Source organism: Neofelis nebulosa, chromosome 14, assembly GCF_028018385.1.
Source record: "Neofelis nebulosa isolate mNeoNeb1 chromosome 14, mNeoNeb1.pri, whole genome shotgun sequence".
Classification (NCBI taxonomy): Eukaryota; Metazoa; Chordata; class Mammalia; order Carnivora; family Felidae; genus Neofelis; species Neofelis nebulosa.
Window position 1 is genome coordinate 62,959,010 of NC_080795.1, and position 21,798 is coordinate 62,980,807.

The following is a 21,798-nucleotide window of genomic DNA, read 5'->3' on the forward strand; positions in this document are numbered from 1 at the left end:
GCAGCAGTAAGTAAAACATTCAGGAATCCCTGCTCTTGGGGGGTAGGCAAAAGAATAAATAACAAATTACGGATAAATTATGTGCTAGAAGGTAAGTGTTGTTAAAAAAAACACAAAAAACAAGCAAGGCAAAGAGACTAGAAACATGGAAGGGAAGGTGGGTGATTAATGACATTTAAATGGGAGGTCACAGTAGCTGTATTTAGGACCAAATGCTATCTCTCTTTTAGTTTTCCCGTTCCGAGACTTGATTCTGAATGTATAGTGAAATAAAGAGTTGGTGATGTGTGAAGACTGCATGATTACATCAACAGTCATCCTGATCATTCATTCATTCATTCATTCATGCAGCAGCTAGGCTCTGAATACCTACCAGGAATATACCAAGAATGTGATGATAAGTAAGACCTAACTCTTGTCCTCATGGAGCCTGCAATTCACTGGAAAGATTCCTAGAATTTTAAGATTCATATTTCCTCCAGAACATCATATGGCCTACTCTGGACTCTCCTAGGTAAATAATGTCTCGAAAATTAAATGACCACTTCTCTTCATGTTGACTGGGAAAAACCTCAGGGACTAGCCAGGGTTCTGGAAGTTTCCATACATAATGTCAGGAAGAGGTCTAGTGCAGCAGGAGAGAGACAATTTTGTGGGTGAGAGTGCCGCTTGGGAGGGTAGCTCCCACGGGTGTTCTGTCTTGTATTCTATATCTGAAAATGTCTTCAAGGGAACGTTGGAGTAGTTCTTCGCACTAACTACAGAAAGTACACGCTCAGAAGAAACAGTGTTGTCTGTGTGTAGGGGGTGGTTTATTTGGTTTTTATTGTTTGTTTACGGTACAGGGATCGACACTGACTATTTTCAGGCTTTGGGGAGGTGGCAGACCAAACACAATAATTTTTTCCAAACTCCTCTTCTTTGCAGAACACAGAAAATCTCACAGAAGCGAGCCCCTTGACCTGGGAAAAGCATGCCAAGCTAGGGAAACAGCACTCCCTTTTGAAGTAGGAGTGACAAAGGTGAAGAATGGCCCTTTTCATAAGCATTTGGGCATTTTAATCTAATTAACATCATTCACTTCTTACTGGAACATGACAGGCGTCAGGGCTGACTGAACCCAACGTGAGCTAATAAACCAGAAGAAAAGAACAAAATATCTCACCTTGGGCCATGGACCTGTGAACCAAGAGTAATTTTCAGAGTTCTGTGACCTAAAGGACTCCTAACCAACAAAAAGTAGAATACAGGGCAAAATCAGGGCTGCTCCAGGGGCCTTCTCAAGATACCCTCATGACCTGAGGGTTTCTGGGGAAAATACTTCTTGAATTTCCCTGGGGCTTTCTATTGACGCAAACAAAATACACTGACATTAGGAGACAGAAAAAATGAGCCAGTAGTGGGTGGAAATTCTGGTTTGCTCTGAGACTTTCAGAAATACGGAATCCATTTCTTCATTCAACACACATTTGTTGAGCACCAGCTGTGTACCAGGCATAACTCAGCATACTCAGCATATAATGGTGCACAAAACAAAGATGGTCCTTGCCTTCAAGGGTTTACAGTCTAGCGAGGGGGCAGATGGCAAGAAGCGAAGACATAAATAATTACAAATAGCGCTCAACGTTTTGAAGGAAACAAGGCAAGAAGAAAAAGCTTTGTGGCTACCTGGTCATTTGAATGTATTATGCTACCGTGTATAGATTTGGCTTAAATATTTCTAAAATCTTCAATGCTAGGGAATGAAGTTTTCCTGATGCGATTTGCAGACACACGGAAGCAAGAAGAAATGCTTTTCTCTCTTGCTGTTCACGTTTGATTTCCTGAAAGACCATCCTCCAGCCTGAGTCCCCAGCATTCCCCCTTTCTCACTTCAGCATGGTTGACTTGCGCCCACTTACTCACGAGCTGACTCTTTTCTCCCTGACCAAGATGTGACGAGTATGGGATGGGAAACCCCCCACATGCTGCCTGTGTTCCTCACTAGAAGGAGTCACACAAATAGAAGATCTGACCAAGAACACTGATGCAATTTATATTTTTCTAGGCAACTGGACGTGACACTGTTGGTTTCCTGAAACCATGCTTTGGAAATTGGTTGCCATTTCTTCAAAATACAGGGAAGTTGAGGTAAAAGGAATCCACAGAGAAATGAATAAATAAGGTTGACTTAAGGATTAGAGGGCAATTATATTAGTGAAGGTCATTTCTCCAAGGCTACCACATGGGATTATCATATATATTTTTAAAAATCAGAAAGCCTTGAGGAACTACAAAATAACTTGTTTTTAGCAACTTTCTATTGGGCCTCTGTGTTTTATTTGAAGCTTTTCCACTTTGGTAAAAAGACAGAACTGTGTGGCCAAAACTGGATGGTTAAGTCTCAATCTCTGGTTAGCCCCAATTCCCGCACAGAATTTCTGGAACTAGTTACTGGACAGAGGATGGGCAAGATCAATAGGGCTCTTCATCTCAGTCCTGTCTCTTAGTTTCTTCAGCACTTCCTGGAAAAGCAATGGAAAACATGCCAGAGGAGAACACATCATCTTAACATTGGTTCCATCTCCTTTGTCAGTTGGTGGCGCTTAAATATAGGAGTTCAAAAATAAATTTCTGTGTAAAATGCATAACCACTGATGAACATCTGCAAAAGCTAGGAAAGGTGCATAGGTGTGTCTGCAGAAGCACAAAGTGCTTTCTGTAGAAGGGTTTTCTGTTTTCTGGTTTCGGTGTTTTATGTTTGACTTTTAAAGAAAAGGTAAATGGGATTTTTCTCTATTTTTTCCTTCTTCCTCCTCCCATTCTCTATCCATCCATCCTTTGGTGTAGAGCACCTGTGCTTGAAGGGAATCTGAGAGGCCTCCAATCTCGTGCTTCCTCCCCTACCCTGCTCTGATCTGAAGCCACTGGTGGACAGTGGTTAAAAGAAATTTCTCTCTCAACCCAAACATCTTTCCTCATTTATCAAATGTTAGTGGAGGATGGTGGAGAGTGGTTTGAATTAGTTGCTCTCCAAAGCCTTTTTGAGCTCTACCATTGTAAGATTCTGTGCTTTGATAGCACTTAATTAGCTAATGGACTTAGCAACAAGTGTGTTGCTTTAACTCCCTTCCTACTTCTTGCACCAGTTTAGTTGTGAAACCACTTTTTTACGGGAGAATCCTCTTTTCCAGTCTGCACTTCTTACACTCACGCGTGCCTTCTACTTCCTCTGTAGAACCAACTGACGCCCCAGTACCCTGGATTCTCAGGTACTTCTCTAACACACCACCTTTCATCTGCTTTTACCATGGAGTTGGCACTTCACCAAAGTCAGTTGTACGTTTGTTGCTGAACCTGTTTATGCCAGTTGTACATATATATCTGTATATGCTCTAGTTGTAATTATCCTTAGGTAATTCAATTAAATGTTATGTAAATCAACGAACATGGGTGTGAAAAAATTATTTTTCTATGAAAAAGATTTGGAAATAACTTAATAAAGAGGAACCACAACGAAGCAAAAACAAAAATCTACCATAGACTTTGGAGTAGCTGAGACAATTATAATAACAAAATGGGGGGAATATCTAGAGTAATCAGTTTGTTTCATAAGCTGGTCTTTAAGTACCAGAGTTGAAATGGATGGGCAATACATCATAGATCAGGGTTCTGTAAGAAAGACAACATAGGATTTCAGTTAGCAAACAGATTCCAGGAAAAGCCTTGGCCAAATCTCAAAACACAGGTGAATAAATGTTTATTTAAATGTTTTAGTTTATGATATATGTGCACAATTTTAACTATTAAAGGTTTTAATTGATTTATCTATTAATCGTCTAACTCTTAGTCCCAAATATACACAATTTCTAATTAGAATTCCCAATATTTAGGAAGTCGAGTGGTATGGTAATGGTATGTGCAGGCAACAAAAAACGGACGAAATGAAGATGGAATTCTGGTTCGTCTATTCCATTCTAACATGTGTGCATGAAATCTCCACTCTGTGATAGGCAGTAGAACAAAAAACAATCTTTAGGATATTTGGTTTGCATCTACATTAGGATGTTTTATTATTATTATTAAGTTTCTACCAGCTACAAGAATGAGTCTTAGAATGAATAAGTAACTGTCCTACGTCACGCTAACTAGTGGAAGCACAATTCAAACCCAGAGCATGTTCCATAGAATACTGGGGTTTTTTGTCAAACCTTTTAACATTTATCAAATGTTCTCATTTATGCTATAGTCTAAAATTGAGACCTAACACACTAATATTTCATTTAGACTCAAGGGCATAGAGTTAGGAGAACACAAAACATCAACGAAGCCTTTCCGAAGTCCAGATGAACTGATGCTGACTTTTTTTTTTTTTTTTTTTTGTACAGAGACTAGCTCTTACTCATCCAAAGCTACCGAGATAGAAATTTCTCAGATGGTGATTTGACTAGAGCACTTTACTGGTGTATGCTTCGTCCTAAAGGACGAAAGAAGAATATACTTCCTCCAGCAAATTTATTTTTGCATTATGCAGTACAGCCAATTCCATACTACTGGGCTTGCTCCCTGGTATACAGAACCATGAGTGACCTAGTGGGTTTCCGTTTATGGAAAATTCATTAAAAGGAGCCCACGCACAGCTTGAAATAACTACTTGGTTTGGGAGTTCCTTTTGTGATCTCTTGTCATGATCTTTGCCACAGAGAAATATTTGAGGACTATGCAGAGTTAGCTAAACCTCTGGTAGTTTGGAAAGCATGCCATTTTACAGTCCAACTTAGCCAAGAAGGGACACAGTCATTCAGTTTCCGAAAGATCTCTCGTAGTATAAACTATAAAGCTTATTTTTAAAAAAACTATTTTCCCATGAAGTTTAGTGTATTGGATTTTCTATAGTTTTATGGTGTAGTAGTCCATTCCCTTTTTCCTCTATTCCTTAAATAATTCATTTTATATTCATTCAGCAAACACAAAACAATTACTATGCTCTGGAAATACTGCTAAATGAAGTTGAATAAGTTAATGTTCCTGTTTCATGGGAACATTCAACTAAAAGCCCAGCCTGATGTAAAATACTCATAAATCAGTGAAAAACAATTAGAAACAGAAGAGAGGAGATAGGGGATCAAGAAAAGACTCAGCAGAGCAACAGGTCAGAAATTATGAGGGGCTTAAGTTAGACACTGGTGATAGAGGAGAGGAAAGGATAGATATGATATGTTGGCTGACTGCATAGGGGGATGTCCTAGAGAAACCAATTGACGAACAAGCCCATGAATTTTAACTATTAGGTACGTAGTACTGTCGTTAATTGCTGACAGCAATAGGAGGAGACAGTTATGGAGAAAGAAAATGAATTTGGTTTGGAACATCTTCCATCTATGAGACTCAAGTAATGTCTACTAGATAAGTGGATATATGTATTGGGAACTTAGGACAGAAAGGCAGCTAAAGACATAGGTTTCAATGTTAAGAGTACACAAATGGCTCTAGAAGCAGAGAGATCAGATGGCATTACCCAGGGATATTACATATAAGCATAAAAGAACAAAAAGTTAACCCTTGAACTTATAAACATATGCAAGATGAGATGAAAACAGAAGATGAAAAAGATAGGGATATCACAGTGTTTCAAAAAGAATGCCAAATGGATAATTAATAAGTTCTAAAAAGTATACAGCTTGGCCATTAGATCAATGTTAATTACGAACAGCACTTTCAACTGGGGATTTGCATTTAGAATATAAATACTGGAGTTCCAAGCTCAGTTTGACCACCAGGTTTAGTAACCTTGAGACACTATCTTACATCTAAGATGAGGATACTCCTTATTTTAACTATCCTTGTACAACTGTTGTATTTCAAATGAATAAAAGGAGGGACACAAATACACTTGGTAAATATGCTTCCAGACACGTAGGAGGCATTATTACATATACTAATTACATAGGAGGGGGGAAATGGGAGACATATTGAACCAGACTTCTTTCTGAAGACATGTTGAAGTTTTTTGTTCAGTAGGAAGTAACACACCTATGATGTGCCATAAGTTGATTCTCTACCTTATTCTTGTCTCTAGAAAAAGTGTCTCTGATTTTTTTTTTAAATTTTTTAATGTTTTATTTTTGAGAGAGAGAGAGACAGAGCATGAGCGGGGGAGGGGCAGAGAGAGGGAGACACAGAATCTGAAACAGGCTCCAGGCTCTGAGCTGTCAGCACAGAGCCCGACGCGGGGCTCGAACTCACGAGCCGTGAGATCATGACTTGAGCCAAAGCTGGACGCTCAACCGACTGAGCCATCCAGGCGCCCCTGACTTTTTTTAAAATTAGTTTCAGTATCTGCCCATCTGATATCATTTTCTTGTTCCATATCAAATATTTCAAGGCAGTTTCATGGGTTTGCTTAGAGGGCCCAGATAGAAAAGTATTTGTCTCCATACTCCTCACAAGCTTAACATGGTATCTTACACATATCGGGTATTCAATATATCTAATTTAATTTTATGCAATTCAATAGATACATTGAATGCTTACTATGTGTAATTAGGATTACTGGTGATGATATATGCATGCAGACAAATATCCAATATATAAAGAGTAAATTTGCAAGAACAAGTAAAAAATCTGCAATTTTCTCATCTGTAAAATAATACTGATGACAGAATTTGCCTAAAGGAAATTTTTTTTTTTTTTTTTTAATTTTAGAAAGTAAGAGAGAGCGTGCAATCGGGGGAAAGGGGCAGAGGGAGAGAGAGAGACTCTTAAGCAGGCTCCATGCTCAGCACGGAGCCTGACCTGGGGCTCGAGCCCACAATCCTTGGATCACCACCTGATCTACAATCAGGAGTTGGATGCTCAACCGACTGAGCCACCTAGGCACCCTTGAAGGAAAAAAATGTTTAAAGCACCTTTCATCTTATATGGCGTTTTGTAGGTACTGTTCTATTTGCATTTAGTTTCCATTTTAAAGGCGAATGTAGAAAAAAAGCAGGTAGTTCATCAGAGACGTTTATCTGCTGCTGCCAGGTCCACACCTAAGGGTCTCTCTCCCACTGCATAATAATTTTCACAATAGCCAGTTGTTTGGTTGAGAATTAGGTCTCTAAGAAGTAAGCGCGAATGAATTAAATCTGTTCATCTCTACAGAACTCATTTGCTGCCAACAGCTAACGCCAGGCAATCGGGAAAGGAAACACAGCAATTATGATTTATTAGATGAATCGCTGAGCCAGTTTCTACACTATTTTGCTTCCCTTGGGGCTGAAGAACTGTCTCAAGTAAACTTTAACTTTAAATGTGATTTTGCGTTCCCTTCAGATCTTTCCTTTAGCTGTTTGAAGCCTTTAAAGTTAATTAGCAGTACCTTGTTTATGTTTGGAATCAACTAGAATTGTCAGGACAGATTTGCTGAGGAGGCTTTTGGTGCTTCAGAGGAGTTTTACAGACAATTGAGTTTGATGGATTAAAAAATAAAAAGGAGAAAAAATCTCTGAGAAAAAAAGTAATACAGGTACACTTAAAACTTTCCAAGAAAGCTATGTAGAGATCTCACATATTTTGGCCCCCAGGATCTTAACATTTCTTCTCTCGGGCTTCTGTTAATCACCAGATTTGAGATTGAACATTAATTCTGAAAACTTCAGCTCAACAGCAGGGCTGGCTGCAGTTTTCTCTATAATTATGTCCATTCAGGCCCACTTGATAAGCATTACTTCGGAGTATTCCAGCGATGGTTCCCGGCATTAGGGCTCAGAATTGGCAATACATTTGGTACGCTGATATTTTTGAACATCAATTTTTAAATTCCATTTTATTTTTACAGTGCTTTTCTTTGACGATAATATATCACTCCCATCATTTTATTAGTCTCTTTTGGTTGTTAATGATATGGATTGGGGTCCAATCACCATATGGTTAAAGGTAGCTGGTGAGAAAAAGAAATGAAAAGCCACGGTGGTTATCGAATGGAACAGAAACTACAAATCAAAATGGAACCAAATAGGATGTGAGTTAAACCTGGAGGCATTTACTGTGTGCCTACAACATGTGAAATTCTAGAAGTCGGAGACATGGAAATGATAACAGCACAGTACATTATATTATTACATACTGGGCTCTTTGTTTCCATGCTATTATCACCCACCCCCTCCACCAGCATTGAGGAGTCAGGATTACCCCCATTTCATAGATGAAGACACAGAGTGTCAGAGAAGTTTAGTGACTTGTCGAAAGTCACAGAGCCAACACACGTTTGAGCTGGGATCCAAGCCAATCCTCTCTGAATCTCAGCCTTTAACAAATGATTCTTCCCTCTAGGAACTTGCAGTCTGATGAAAGAGACAGGCATTTAAATAATCAACTACAACACAATATAAAGTTGGATAAGATCTATCTTTTATCTATCCATCTTATCTATCTGTCCGCCTTGTTTATCTGTCCATTCAGACATCTATCTATCCTGTTGAATAATTTCTTCTCCCTCTCTTATCGTGAAATGCAGTAACTCACGCAGCCTCTCTGCAGGATGGTTCTGTGACATTCAGCAGTACTTTATTCTAAGTAGTAGCTTCTTTTTTTTTTTTTTTTTTTTTTTTTTTTTTTTTAATTTTTTTTTTCAACGTTTTTTATTTATTTTTGGGACAGAGAGAGACATAGCATGAACGGGGGAGGGGCAGAGAGAGAGGGAGACACAGAACCGGAAACAGGCTCCAGGCTCCGAGCCATCAGCCCAGAGCCTGACGCGGGGCTCGAACTCACGGACCGCGAGATCGTGACCTGGCTGAAGTCGGACGCTTAACCGACTGCGCCACCCAGGCGCCCCCTAAGTAGTAGCTTCTTGGTAATGCACCCTCTTGACTTTGCTCTCCTTCCTTTTCTGCCTTAGTCTTCTTTTATGCATTCCTCTTTCCCTAAGATTGCACTTTCTAGTAAGGTACATAAGTGTTTACATTAAAACATAAGTGTTTGCCTCATGTTGTGTTTCCTAAAGCATCTGGACTTAGAACTCATGTCCAATAAGGAGATCAGGACATTTAATTTCAAAAGAAAACAAGCATGGTGACCCCCAGGAGCTGAGGGAGGAGCTGAAAAAGGATGAAAAATAAAGACATCAGAATCACTTTGTCCAAAGATTTGACCCTCCTGAGCCCCATCTGGGGCTTTCTTAACCTCAGCAGAGAAGAGATCTCTGGCTTTGAAGGCACCCACAGAAACTTGGCTCTGACTTAATGGATATTTTCTCCCCCACTGGACTCAGCTACTAGATATAAATTCCTATAGGGCAAAAAAACTCAGCTAGGTAACTTTAAGGAAATTTATTTAAACTCTCTGAACCTCAGTTTCTTCATCTGTAAAATAGACACTAACCTCCACATTATTGCATTTTTATGAAAATTAAGTGAAATATTATGTGTGACTTCCATATACTAACACGTTCTAAGAATCATTAGTGTCTTTGTAGTTTATGATTTCCTTCTTTGACTCAGCTTAAATGGGTGGAAGTTACCCTGATGAAAGATGACTGGGAACTTCTATGAAGGAAGGATCAGTTGGAAGTGATAAAGAGGAAAAAACATGATCCCTGCTCACTTCGTCTTGCATAATAGGGTGTCTCATTTAGAGTCTATTGTTAAGTATCTGTTCACCTTTCCCTTTTGCAGCCTGGCTAAGCTTTTGTGTAATTTTAGTTGACTAAATTTTGAACGCGCAGCATCAGAAGAAAGAAGAGGTCCTTCCTCATAAACACTTCTAATATCTTTGACGAAGAAGGAATTTAAGCATTTAAATCATAAGTTTAAGCATTTGTGATTTTACATGCTCCATAAAGTTCCTGCCTGTCAGTGATCAGACAGACCTGGGGTTTGGCTAATGTGTCAGTTAGGACTGGCTGGGTTTTATGCTGTGTTAATAAACAACTTCAAATTTTCAGTGGCTTAAAAATAACAAAGGTTTGGGGTGCCTGAGTGGCTGAGTTGGTGGAGTGCCCGACTTCGACTCAGGTCATGATCTTGAGGTTCACAAGTTCGAGCCCCAGAGTGGGCTCTGTGCTGACAGCTCAGAGCCTGTAGCCTGCTTCCCATTCTGTGTCTCCTTTTCTCTCTGCCCCTCTCCTGCTTGCTCTCAAAAATAAATAAAAACATTTAAATTTTTTTAAAAAAATAACAAAGGTTGATTTCTCATTCATGCTATATTCCTAGTGAGTCCACTGAAGCCGACTGACATTGTCCTTTGTCCAGGACCTAGGATGATAAAGCAACTAATGTCTAGAACATGGCTGGTTGGCTGTGGAGGAGAGAAAGAGAAGAAAAAAAGCTGAGGGAAGGGGTCATATGTCCACAGTTAAGTATTCTAATTTGGAAGTGGCATACCCTTTTAATTCACAAGTCATTGGCCAGAACTATTCGTGTCCTCTCCCAACCCCCAACCCTCACCAGGAGGCTGGAAAGCACAGTCTTAACAAGTTTCCGGAAGGGAGGACTGAGAACAATTTACAAATAGCACTAACAACTACATCATTGCTCAATAAACATCACTCATGCTTTCTCGTGGACCTTTATTTTAGCACAATCTAGGTAATTTTCTCTTCTTTTTACTGAATATTAAAAGAAGGAACAGAAAACAGAAATTGTGGGAGCAGGATTTCTGTCTATCAGCCTGGTGTAGTTCTCAAGGGTAGTATTTAGCCCATTATCATGCTTATTCTGCCCGCAGGTTTGACATTTATTTCAAAAAGCCATGTGCAGTTGACAAGTACTTCCTTGTGAAGACAATTGCAAAGAAAATTCTTCCCAGTGAGTCTAAGGAGATTGCTAGCAACCAAAATTATACCTCTTTAGTAAGTCCTCTGGGATCTCATGGACTTCAACAGAATTTCTTATATGTGAAACCAGCTGGGTGGAAGAAACAGACAACGGCAACAAAATAGATTTAAAAAAAAAAAAAAAGCCCGTGCCTTAAAGGTGATTTTTTTATAGATAAATAAGTCCTTTTGACTTTTGCGTGTTTGGAGTGTCGAGTAGTATATCATCAATTTGTTACTATTATTTTTTAATGACAAAAGCGTAAAACTAAAGCAGTCCTCCCACATATCACCTGGTCCAATACCCCTATTTTATTTTGTTTATTTATGTATATTACTATGATTTTTTTTTATCCAAGTGTAATTAACACGCAGGGTTGTATTAGTTTCGGGCATACAATATAATGATGCAACAATTTTAGAGATGGGTAAAGCCAAGACTCACAGCGCTGGAATCACCAACCGGACCTCAGACCAAAGCACAACTGAGAAGTTAGAGCCTTTGCCTCCTGTCTGCCACTGCAGCGATCTTACTGTCACTATGTCCAAATGAGTTCCTAAATTACATTTTTGTTGTTGGTGGTGGTGGTGCTGTTACTGCAAATTGATGGGGGGGGGGGGACCTTTTTTTAAAGAATAGGTTCCTGATATCCGTATCTTCAAAGAATAAAAAAAAAAAAAATCACTTTTTTGAACAAGAAAGCAACATTACATGGGGAAGGGAATTGAAGTTTCTGAATCAAAGACCAGAGAAGAAAATTGAATTGACTAAAGGCAGTCAGAAAGTTTAGATGAATTACTGTCTTGTTTTAAATCTAAATTCATCCTGACACCCATTTCCCTATTTTATAGATGATTATTTAAGAAACTCTTACAGAAAATGCTTCCAAGGTAGACTAAATTGAAGTAAAAATCCTAAGGCTATTCTTTTCATTTTTATACAAGATGCTTCAAGGAAACTAAACAATGTCTTCACAGTATTAAAACATAATTTTAGAGAGGCAAATTTTTAAAAACATCAAAATAAGAAAGTAATAAATCAAGGCCATTAGGAGCACATTACTTTTTTAGGAACGAGATTTCATTTCCTCCTGCATCCTCTACCTATAATGGTCTGGCTGATTCAGGTGCTTCTCAGAAATTGGGGTGAAAACAATTTACCCAGGCAGGGAAGTCATGTCACCTTGTAGTTGGGAGAAACCATTTTAGTGTGTCTGAAGACTGTTCTGGCCTTCGGAAGGTCAATTTAGAGAAGCCAGGTAAATGTGAGAGGGAGTGGGTACCACACAGCTTCGTACCTAATGTGTTGTCACACTATTCTTATCCCTTACAACCATTTAAAAGAATTCTTTTTTTAGACTTTCTATGCTAGTCACCCCAAAATATTCTGTGGTAGTGAGTTCCAAAAACTAATTACATGTCACATAAAAATACCGTCCTTGTATCTATTTCAAGTTGGCCATACCTCAGTCTTTCTTCTTGCACAGATAGTTTACAGATGTTGCTAGGATTTCCGATTCACTAGTTCCTGCTATTGTGGGTTGCTCAGTTTTATTTTGATTTTTGTTTTCTTTTCTAAACATGGCTGCTATTATTGTTCATATTTGCATTTTGTTTACTGGACTATCAGTATCAGAAACGCATGCTGAGGCTGCTTCCCCCACTCTTCTCTCGCCGTGTGAAATCACCCTTCCCACATCTACAGCTTTAGACACCCGCTGTATGCAGATGACCAGATTTTTTTTTACCTTCGGCCCAGGCTTCTCCTGTGCTCTGACATTTTGAATCCAAATGTCTACTTGACATCTGCATTGGCACATTTTACAAACATGTAAAACTGATCAACCAAAAAACAAATACTTGATGTCCAAACCAACCATATGGATAGGTCAGAAAGTGGGTTCGACTGAGTTTAGGTAGCACCTCCAGGGGTCACTACATGGATCTAGTTCATTTCCGTTGCTTACTTAAGGATGGGTCTTCGGGGCGCCTGGGTGGCTCAGCTGGTTAAGCGTCCACCTTTGGCTCAGGTCATGATCTTGCAGTTTGTGAGTTCCAGCCTCACATCAGGCTCTCTGCTGTCATCACAGAACCGGCTTCATTTGGGATCCTCTGTCTCCCTCTCTCTCTGCCCCTCCCTCTCTTTCTGCCCTCCCCCTGCTCTCTCTCTTTCTCTCTCAAAAATAAACATTAAAAATAAAAAAGAAGAATGGGTCTTCACTAAGGTATTTTCATAGTAGAAATGTACAAAAGAATACCTAAAATATTGGTCAAGTGGATAGGATGTCATGTTTATATTTTGAAAGAGATCAAAGCCAACATTAGAATGTTAAATCTCTGGCAGTAAGCTAAATTCTGTTGGGACACTCATGGAAACTGTCGGTAGATTATATAACACCCCACCAAATCTCACTATAGTTCCTTTGATTCCACAAACACACATTTAGTATCATATACTGTGGAGACCTGGAGAGGGTACAGTTATGAAGAAAATGGAAATCTGTGTTTGCAAAGAGCTTATACTTTGTTCCCCAGAAAGTGGTGATGTTACTCCCTTTCAGTCCTGGAAAATTCTAGGGGATTTCTTTGTCACAATCACTATAGACTGCTAAATGTCCTGGACAATCAAGAATAATCTCACGTCTCACACACTTTAAAATGTCCTATTGACAACTGATATAAGTGATCTAAGGGCACCTGGGTGGCTCAATAGGTTAAGCGTCCCACTCGGTTCAGTTCAGATCATGATCTTATAGTTCGTGAGTTCAAGCCCCGCGTAGGGCTCCGTGTTGATGGTGCGGAGTGTGCTTGGGATTCTCTCTCTCCCTCTCTTTCTGCCCTTCCTCCACTTGCACTCACTCACTCTCTCTGCTTTTCTCTCTCTCAAAATAAATAAGTAAACTTAAAAAAAAATTTTGTAAGTGATCTAAACAAAAAACCTATTTATCATTATCCTGACCTAGATTCCGATTACATTTTATATATACACAAAGTGGTGTTTGCATGATTTTTATACATACTAAATTTTATAGGATTTAACAACATAAAATTGGTTTGAAGGTTGTACTTTGCTTTGTTTAAAATTTTAGCAAGGTTTGGTCACCATTTCAGAAAAGCACAGCACCAAAGCCAATATTGATCATGGTTTCAAACCCCAGTGTATCACATGGGCTTCAGCCTTTGCTCCTAGTGGCCTGTTCATGGCATCACATCAAGATGCTAACATATCACCGCTTCATTATCTCTTACAGTGAAGCTTATTTTATTATTAGCTACTTTCCTTTTATTTCTCCTTTATAGTTATGCCAGTATATTGACTTTAAAAATTATGGATGTAGGTAAAATATATGTACTCTAAATTTCATTTCAGGAGAGCAAGAGAGTTGTTACAAAGGATTTATTTTCAAAGTGCATGGAAGAAGTGATAGCATTGAGAATTACTGCCCTACAGGGCAAAACATACAAATACACGGATAATGTGGGCATTTTTGCTCCTTCATAGCTCCATCATAGGCAGCCAGGCATCATTAGTCAAGGCCGTGAGTAACGCGAACATAAATTTTTATACAATTACTCTTTCTCTGCAATCTATTTCCCAGTCCATTTTTTTCAGCTGCAAAGGAGAAACTCAGGCTAAAGCAAATGCTATTGGTTAATGAGATGCTGAAGGAAATAATGCTTTTCACAAGAAGCTTTCAGAATAGGGAACATGCAGGCAGGGGGGCTGAGGGTTGCTTAGGGCAAAACCCAGCAGGCAAGTTAGTGGATAGGAGAGCAAGAATAGTTGGGTGTGTGTTTAGTGCCCCTTTGATAGACACGGCCATAGCTCTCCTTCTAGAACTAAGTTGATAAAACATCTGGCACAGAATGCTTTCTTCCCCAACCAGTTGAATCTGACAACTGTGGTTTAAGCCTTAGAAGTAAAATTAAAGATTCACTTTAATAAATTAGGGAATTGTGTTGAAGGTTGCTAGGTGACAAAGGTCAGGAAGGTTGCTAGGGACAGGGATCAGAACTGTTTTGGACTGAATATATGTCAGATTCTCCTAGAAACTTCAGAGTGATCATTTTCTTAAAATAAGTAGATAAGCCAACAAATAAAGGCTAGACAACTACACACCCTCAATCACCGGGCGAGGGGAAGGAAACCAAAATAAACAACAACAAAACAAACCGGAAAAGGCATTATCCTAAAGTACAGGCCAACCAGGCGGTAGTCCCGAGAAGCCATCATCTGCTTTCCCCCAAACCCATCATCCGCACACTCCACCCCAAGTCTTATCACCATGACATTAATTAGGAGCTTAGCTTTGAGCAGGCCAGTGGATGGTTGGGCACTACACAATGGGAAGCTTCAGCCACCATTTAAAATCTAGGCCTAGGCCAGGATGTTCCCAGGGTCTCAGACGGCCCTTGAGCAACCATGAACGGAACGGCCTGCTGATATGCTTACCTCACTTTGCAGTGCAGGCCCCTGCTTGACACATTGGTGAGCATCCCGGAGAGCCTATGAGGGGACTTTGGCATTGGCCTTCATGGCCACACCCCCACATTGCTTGCCTACCAGTATATCCTCTGCTATCCCCAAAAGAATCTAGAATTCCAGTTTGCTACACGATTTTCCTTTCTCTCACTTCTTCGGTTCAGGACACGTGGATTTTATCTGCAACAATGAAAACATTCCACTCCTTCTTTAAGCCTTCTCTCTCCACTGAGCATCCTCAGCATTTCTTTTCCATGATTCACTTGGGTCTAGATTTAGCTACAGTTGTCTGTGAGCAAAATGCTAGAAGCTAGAAGCTTCATGCTAACATGAAGCAGGAAATGTATGTGGTATCTTGCATGTGTACATATCATTGGCTCCATTTTACTGAGGAGAAAACTAAAACTCAGGAAAGATGTAACTTGCCCACAGTCATTGATCAAGTAGTGGTGCTACGGGATTTGAAGTTTGGTCCAACTGATAACTCATGTGTACTGCGGCTTCCTTTAGAAGAACCTGGAGAGCAGAATCTTTTATACTCCCAGGTCACCGAGCACTTCCCCTTTCGGTACTCTCATTAGACACAGAATTAATAGTCCAGTGTCTGCCTTCTCCATTAGACTGGGAGGTTCACGGGGACAGCAATGGTGTCCATCTTCCTTTCCATTCTGTCCCTGGTGCCGAGGGGCACGCCTGCTACAAAGGACAAATTCCTATAACGCTTCTACTTCTTACAGCTGCTCCTCGGTGCCTGCAAAAGGGCATCTGGACCCCTTGTGTGTAAGTTCCAAGTGTTCGTTTCCGATCATTTAGCAAATAAAGTCAATCTCAGAAACTACAGAAAGGGAAACAAGAATGTTTCCCATTGAAAGTATGTACTATGTTCCAACAACATATGAAGTCTTCTCTTTTGATAATTCTTTTTTTTTTTTTTTTTTTTTTTTTATTTATTTATTTTTGCGACAGAGAGAGACAGAGCATGAACGGGGGAGGGGCAGAGAGAGAGGGAGACACAGAATCGGAAGCAGGCTCCAGGCTCCGAGCCGTCGGCCCAGAGCCCGACGTGGGGCTCGAACTCACGGACCGCGAGATCGTGACCTGGCTGAAGTCGGACGCTCAACCGACTGCGCCACCCAGGCGCCCCTCTTTTGATAATTCTGCATCATCTACAATTAGTATTAGCTAGGCACACATCTATCTCCCTAGATAGACTACATATCAAAACTTTCACCTACGTACTGTTTAGGAAAACTTATTAGGTACATACATTATCATCTAGTGGAAATTCTGAAATTTAAAAGCCATTGGTAATATGTTTGTTATTAATTAAATCTCTGACAGAATACAAAGGGCAAGGAAGAATAAAATGTCCCCATATTAAGAGCAGAATTATGTAAACTAGCCAAACACTAGAATGATTACATTAATTGTGGTACATCCATACAATGGAATACCATCCAATGAAAATAAATTATTATACATCCAACAGTCAAAATGATCTCATAATGGAACTTAAGTAAAAGTGGCCAGAAACAGAAAAGTAATAAAGTCCATTTATATAAAGTCCAAATTTGATGTTAGAAGTCAGAATATTGATTACTCTGGCATTAGACATAGTAGTGATAGGGAGGGAGCCCAGGGAACTTCTGAGTTGCTGGTAATGCCGTATTTCTTGATCTGGGTGCTAGATCACAAGTGTTCACTTTGAGAAACTTTATTAGGCACTTATGAGTTGTGCAATTCCCTATGTGTGTTATGTTTTAATGAAGTCTATTTTTTCAAAAGTTCTCCATGGTACCAATATTGGTGGATCGATTTTTATATTGCATCTTACACATGTAGTGGTAGATAAGATACTTCTTGGTGCACTCCTGTCTCACCTACATTTTCTTTAGTGACTTTGCTGTTTATCTACTTATTTATGCTTGTGTATCCTGGGAACTAATTGGAAGACTTCCTAGCCTACTGCTCACTATTCATGGGTTAGATGTTGAAATTCAAGCATTTACTCGAACACGCTCAAAACACACATGTGACTTAAATGTGGGTTTTCCTATGCCTTTGTGAATGTCCAATTCATATCTTAATGTATTCTACACCTTAGTGACATAAAGGAAATGGTCAATAGTGTAGAATGATCTACATACAAATCTTATTAACTTGATTGGTCAAAAATCTAAATTAAAAAAAAAAAAAAGCCAAGTGAAGTCACAAAGACTCTTTCCAAACACTACATTAAAAATAACTTGTTTGGGCGCCTGGGTGGCTCAGTCGGTTGAGGGACCGACTTCAGCTCAGGTCATGATCTCATGGTTTGTGAGTTCAAGCCCTGCGTCAGGCTCTGTGCTGACAGCTTGGAGCCTGGAGCCTGCTTCTGATTCTGTGTCTCCCTCTCTCTCTGCCCCTCCCCCGCTCATGCTCTGTCTCTCTCTGTCTCAGAAATAATTAAACATTAAAAAAAATTAAAAAAAAAAAAACTTGTCGCTGTATTTAGTGCTGACCTTCAATTATTTAAATTTTAGAACATAATTAACATTAGCCCACCACATTATATTGAACTGAGAACTGAAGTGAACCATTTTAAAAATAAAATTTTATTAGAATGTTAAATCGCATAGTTATGAAATGTGTGTGTGTGTGTGTGTGTGTGTGTGTGTGCATACATATGTATGTATGATCTTTTCTCTGGTGCCACTTATGCAAAATTTCCCATAACATTTGCTTAAGTAGGGAATGAGCCTGATCATGTACCCTATTGTGTTCACTGCATCCAAATATTATTTTAGTTATAATAGTTTTAAAAGGACTGCCATCTCCTTACTCTGCTACTAAGGGGCTACTTTAATACTAACGATAATGATAATAATATCCAATAACTAAGCAAAGATGGTATGAACGCCTTGAGCGCGTCAAATAAGCTGCAGTGAAGAAAGTAAATACAATGACACAGATCATTCAAAAGAAAGAGGTCTAGAACTCTTCTCTCCTTTCCATAAACCCAGCAGGAACTTTCCAGGGCAAAGGGACACCCTAGGAGCCATGCGATGAGCTCTCCAGGAAGGTCCCCCTTTCCAACCTGAAACCAGACTTTTCCTGGGACGGGGAGGCGTTGAGCTGGGGGGCCCGTCGGGCCGCGGGGAGGTCGGAAAGCAGCGGGCGGGCGGGCTCCCAGGCGCCCGCGTCCCGGGCGGGAACTTACCACGAGGGCACAGCACAGCAGCCGGTTCATTGCGGTCCCCGGGAAACCTCAGGCTCTGGGCGGCGGCGGCGGCGGCGGCGGCGGCTGGGCGAGCGCTCCTGTGCGTCTCTGCAGCCCGTGCACTCATCACGTTATATATAGCGTCCGGGCGACAGGAAGTACCGGCTTGGCTTTGATCATCCATTCTCTATCTGGACCCAACTCTGCACCTTTCTTTTTTAGGAACTTGGGCGGGAGCCGTGGGGTGTGCGCAGAGCTCCGGGGTTAACGCTTTCAGAGCCAGGGCGGAGAACCGCCGGGAGGGGTGGGGGCTGGGGGTGGGGCGGGGATGTCTGGCCCTCCCAGGAGGAAAAAAAAAAAAAAGAAGAAGAAGAAGCCACCAGGCTGCGAAACAAGGAGGCCGCTGTCTCCGCGCGGCCCTGAGGTTTCCTGGCCGCTTCCCGCCAGCGGGCGGCCTCCTGGCAGCAGCCACCGGCCGCGGGAGGGCCGGGCGCACGCCGGGGGGCCGCGGTACCCTTCTCGTCCGCCCTGCACGGCCGCCCCAGCCGAGATCAGGGCGCAGCCAGGCGTGCGTCCCCCACACTTGATCCCCTCCCGTCCGGGCCCTTTCTCTGCGGGTTCTGAGAGCTCTGGTAACAAGGCCTCTGCTCTACGCACCGCACTCTTAGGGCCCTGTTGGGAGCGGTCCTGAATCTCCAAGGTTGCACAGACCATGCGGAAGGACCGTCTCTAACTTCTGTCTGGTTCTAGAGCTGGGGCCTTCCTCCCATGCACTTCTTGCTGTCTGGGGTAGTTCGGGCCAGAGAGAATCAGCAGAGGAAAAACTTCCCGCCTAAGACAGGAAAAAGCTTGGCAGGCTGTGGGATACCTTGGCCACTGTTTTCCTCATCAACACCGTCAGCATCAAAGGGCTCTTGCTGCCTTAGTATCCTAAGTACTTGGAATTCTCCAAGGTCGTTCCACTACCCCCAAGCTGTTGAAAGAAGTTTGGTGCTTGCGTAAAGGGCTCTTGTCTTCCTCACTGACTCCCACAAGCTGCTAGTCTGAAAGTTAGTCCGGTCCTGAGGGGTCCTGCAGTTCACGGATTCCCAGGTTTTCACCAGGTGCTGAAAACATCACTTCAGAGCGGGCTTCCCCATCAGGACCAAGTGTTCCCTGATAGCTTTCGTGAAATGGGCAAATTCTACTCTCTGCCAGAGTTCCAGGATGGAAGGGGATGACTCACAAAAGGAGCCCCCTAGGGGTAAATACTGCCCACAGGGATCAGAGCATCTGCCCCTTCAAATGGAGGCGCTTCTACCAGAAGTTCAAAGAGGATCCACAGAGTAGAACATAGAGGATGAAAATGGCAACTCTTCTGGTCTGTGAATCAAAAGACAGAGGGCAGAGGGTCTTGTCTTGTTCAGCTTTGTCTCCCCAGTGCTGGAGCATAACATCATGATGGTTTCTTAAGTGAACTATGAATAAATGAAGGTCAGTGAGTGAGGACAAAGTCCTATGATCTCAGATCTCAACTTTGGAACTTCGGTTTTGACGTCTACAGCCTGTGCAACTAACACAGACTTACCGTGGGACTCAAATACATTCAAATGTCAGTAGGAAGCCACTCTATAAATGACAATATTATTGTATTTATTAAGGTGATGTTTGTCTAGGCTATTATTTGAAGGCATTTTTTAAAGTTGATTTATTTTTTGAGAGAGAGAGAGAGAGACCTCGAGCTGGGGAGGGGCAGAGACAGAAGATTCGAAGTTGGTTCTGCACACTGACAGCAGAGAGAGAGCCTGATGTGCGGCTCGATCTCAGAACCAGGAGATCCTGACCTGAACTGAAGTCATACGTTTAACCGACTGAACCACCCAGGCGCCCCTTTAAGGCATTTTTCTTGAAATATAATATAATGCCAATATGCAGGAGCCAAACCTTAGAGAAAACTGATCAAGGATTGAGTCCTGCAGTGTTAACTGTGGGGAAGTTCCAGGTCTCTCTAAGCTCATCTGTAGGATAAAAATAATACTGATATTACAGAAATGTAAGAGGGAACAAATGAAAGCATGCACCAGGTCTTACATAAAGGAGGTTACTCACTCATGGTGAGCATCACATAGAGTAATGCATGTAAGATAACTTAGCAAAATGCCTGACTTGTAGGAAATATTTACTAAATTACAGCTATGATTTTTCTAGCAACATCTAAGAACTGATCTTTGGAGCCAGACACCTCACCTTGAACCCCAGATCTACTACATCCCAGTTCTGTGGTCTCAGGCAAGTTTTCCCTAACCTATTTGTGTTTCTGTTTTGTTCCTGTATCTGTATAATGAGGATAAAAATCTCACCTACTTTGGAGGATTACAAAGGTTGTTAATGAGGATTAAATTGGATAAAACATGTAAAGCATTCAAAATGGTGCCTGGCACAGAGGAAGTGCTCATTACCTGCCAGCTATTATTATTCTTCTTATCTGAGGTTCTCATTGGTACATTTATATGAGCACAGTGTGAGTTAAGATTATAAACTCCTGACAGCTGAAATCATGTATCTTCTTGTGATATTCCTTGAAGCTTTTAGCTCAGCGTCTGGCTCCCTATAACTATGGGGAATTACTATAAATAATAGTAACGGGAATAGTGATGGTGGCAGCTGGTGTGGGGGGAGGTATAATTACCTGTAATCTTGAGAAAAGTTGGGGCACCATTTGGTTAGAATCACAAAATCGACCATGTGTTGCCTGTTGTCCGCATATTTCAGGGCCTGACTCTGGATCATTTATTAATCACTGACTGACAGGAAACAGACAGACACTCTGAGTTATTGGTCATCTCATTTGTTATATTCCCGGAGCAATCTGGCTGATCCCATGTGACCCACTGCTATGGGCAGCAGGCCCTGAACACTGAAGCCAGAGTTCATCTGAAGCTTGAGTTGGAATGGACCCAGGGAGTTGGGTCTGAACCCAAGGGGGGACGTTTGAACGAACAGTAACTTGGCAGACTACATTCATCTTCCTGTGATGGATCCCTCATTGGCAGAGGCCATTGGTGACATTGAATGGAGTGTCCCATAAATTTAACCTTCTGTTTTTGGTCACCAGATTATGTCTGATGCTGACTTTCTAGGTGACACCTCTTCAGATAACTCTCATCTTCTCTTGCCTAAACCCTTTTGACTTAGGCCCCATGTTGCACACATTTTCACTGCCTATATTTTCTTTTTTTTTTTTTAAACATTTATTTTTGAGAGACAGAGAGAGACAGAGTGTGAGGGGGGGAGGGACAGAGAGAGAGGGAGACACAGAATCTGAGGCAGTCTCCAGGCTCTGAGCTGTCAACACAGAGC

General features: G+C 41.2%; 1 protein-coding gene and 1 long non-coding RNA gene across 2 annotated transcripts in view; one reads left to right on the plus strand and one right to left on the minus strand.

The window, feature by feature from the left end:
• Positions 1-18,754, minus strand: part of TNFRSF11B (TNF receptor superfamily member 11b) — a 30,168-nt gene extending 11,414 nt beyond the window's left edge. Inside the window, exon 1 of the mRNA XM_058698894.1 lies at positions 18,460-18,754. Coding sequence (XP_058554877.1) covers positions 18,460-18,489 — 30 coding nt within the window. The 5' untranslated portion in view covers positions 18,490-18,754. The remainder of the gene's footprint in view (positions 1-18,459) is intronic.
• A 656-nt stretch (positions 18,755-19,410) lies between these two features.
• LOC131494479 (uncharacterized) lies at positions 19,411-21,537 on the plus strand. The gene is made up of 2 exons (XR_009253430.1): positions 19,411-20,050; positions 20,647-21,537. It is a non-coding gene; the product is annotated as an uncharacterized LOC131494479 (long non-coding RNA).
• The last annotated feature ends 261 nt before the right edge of the window (positions 21,538-21,798 follow it).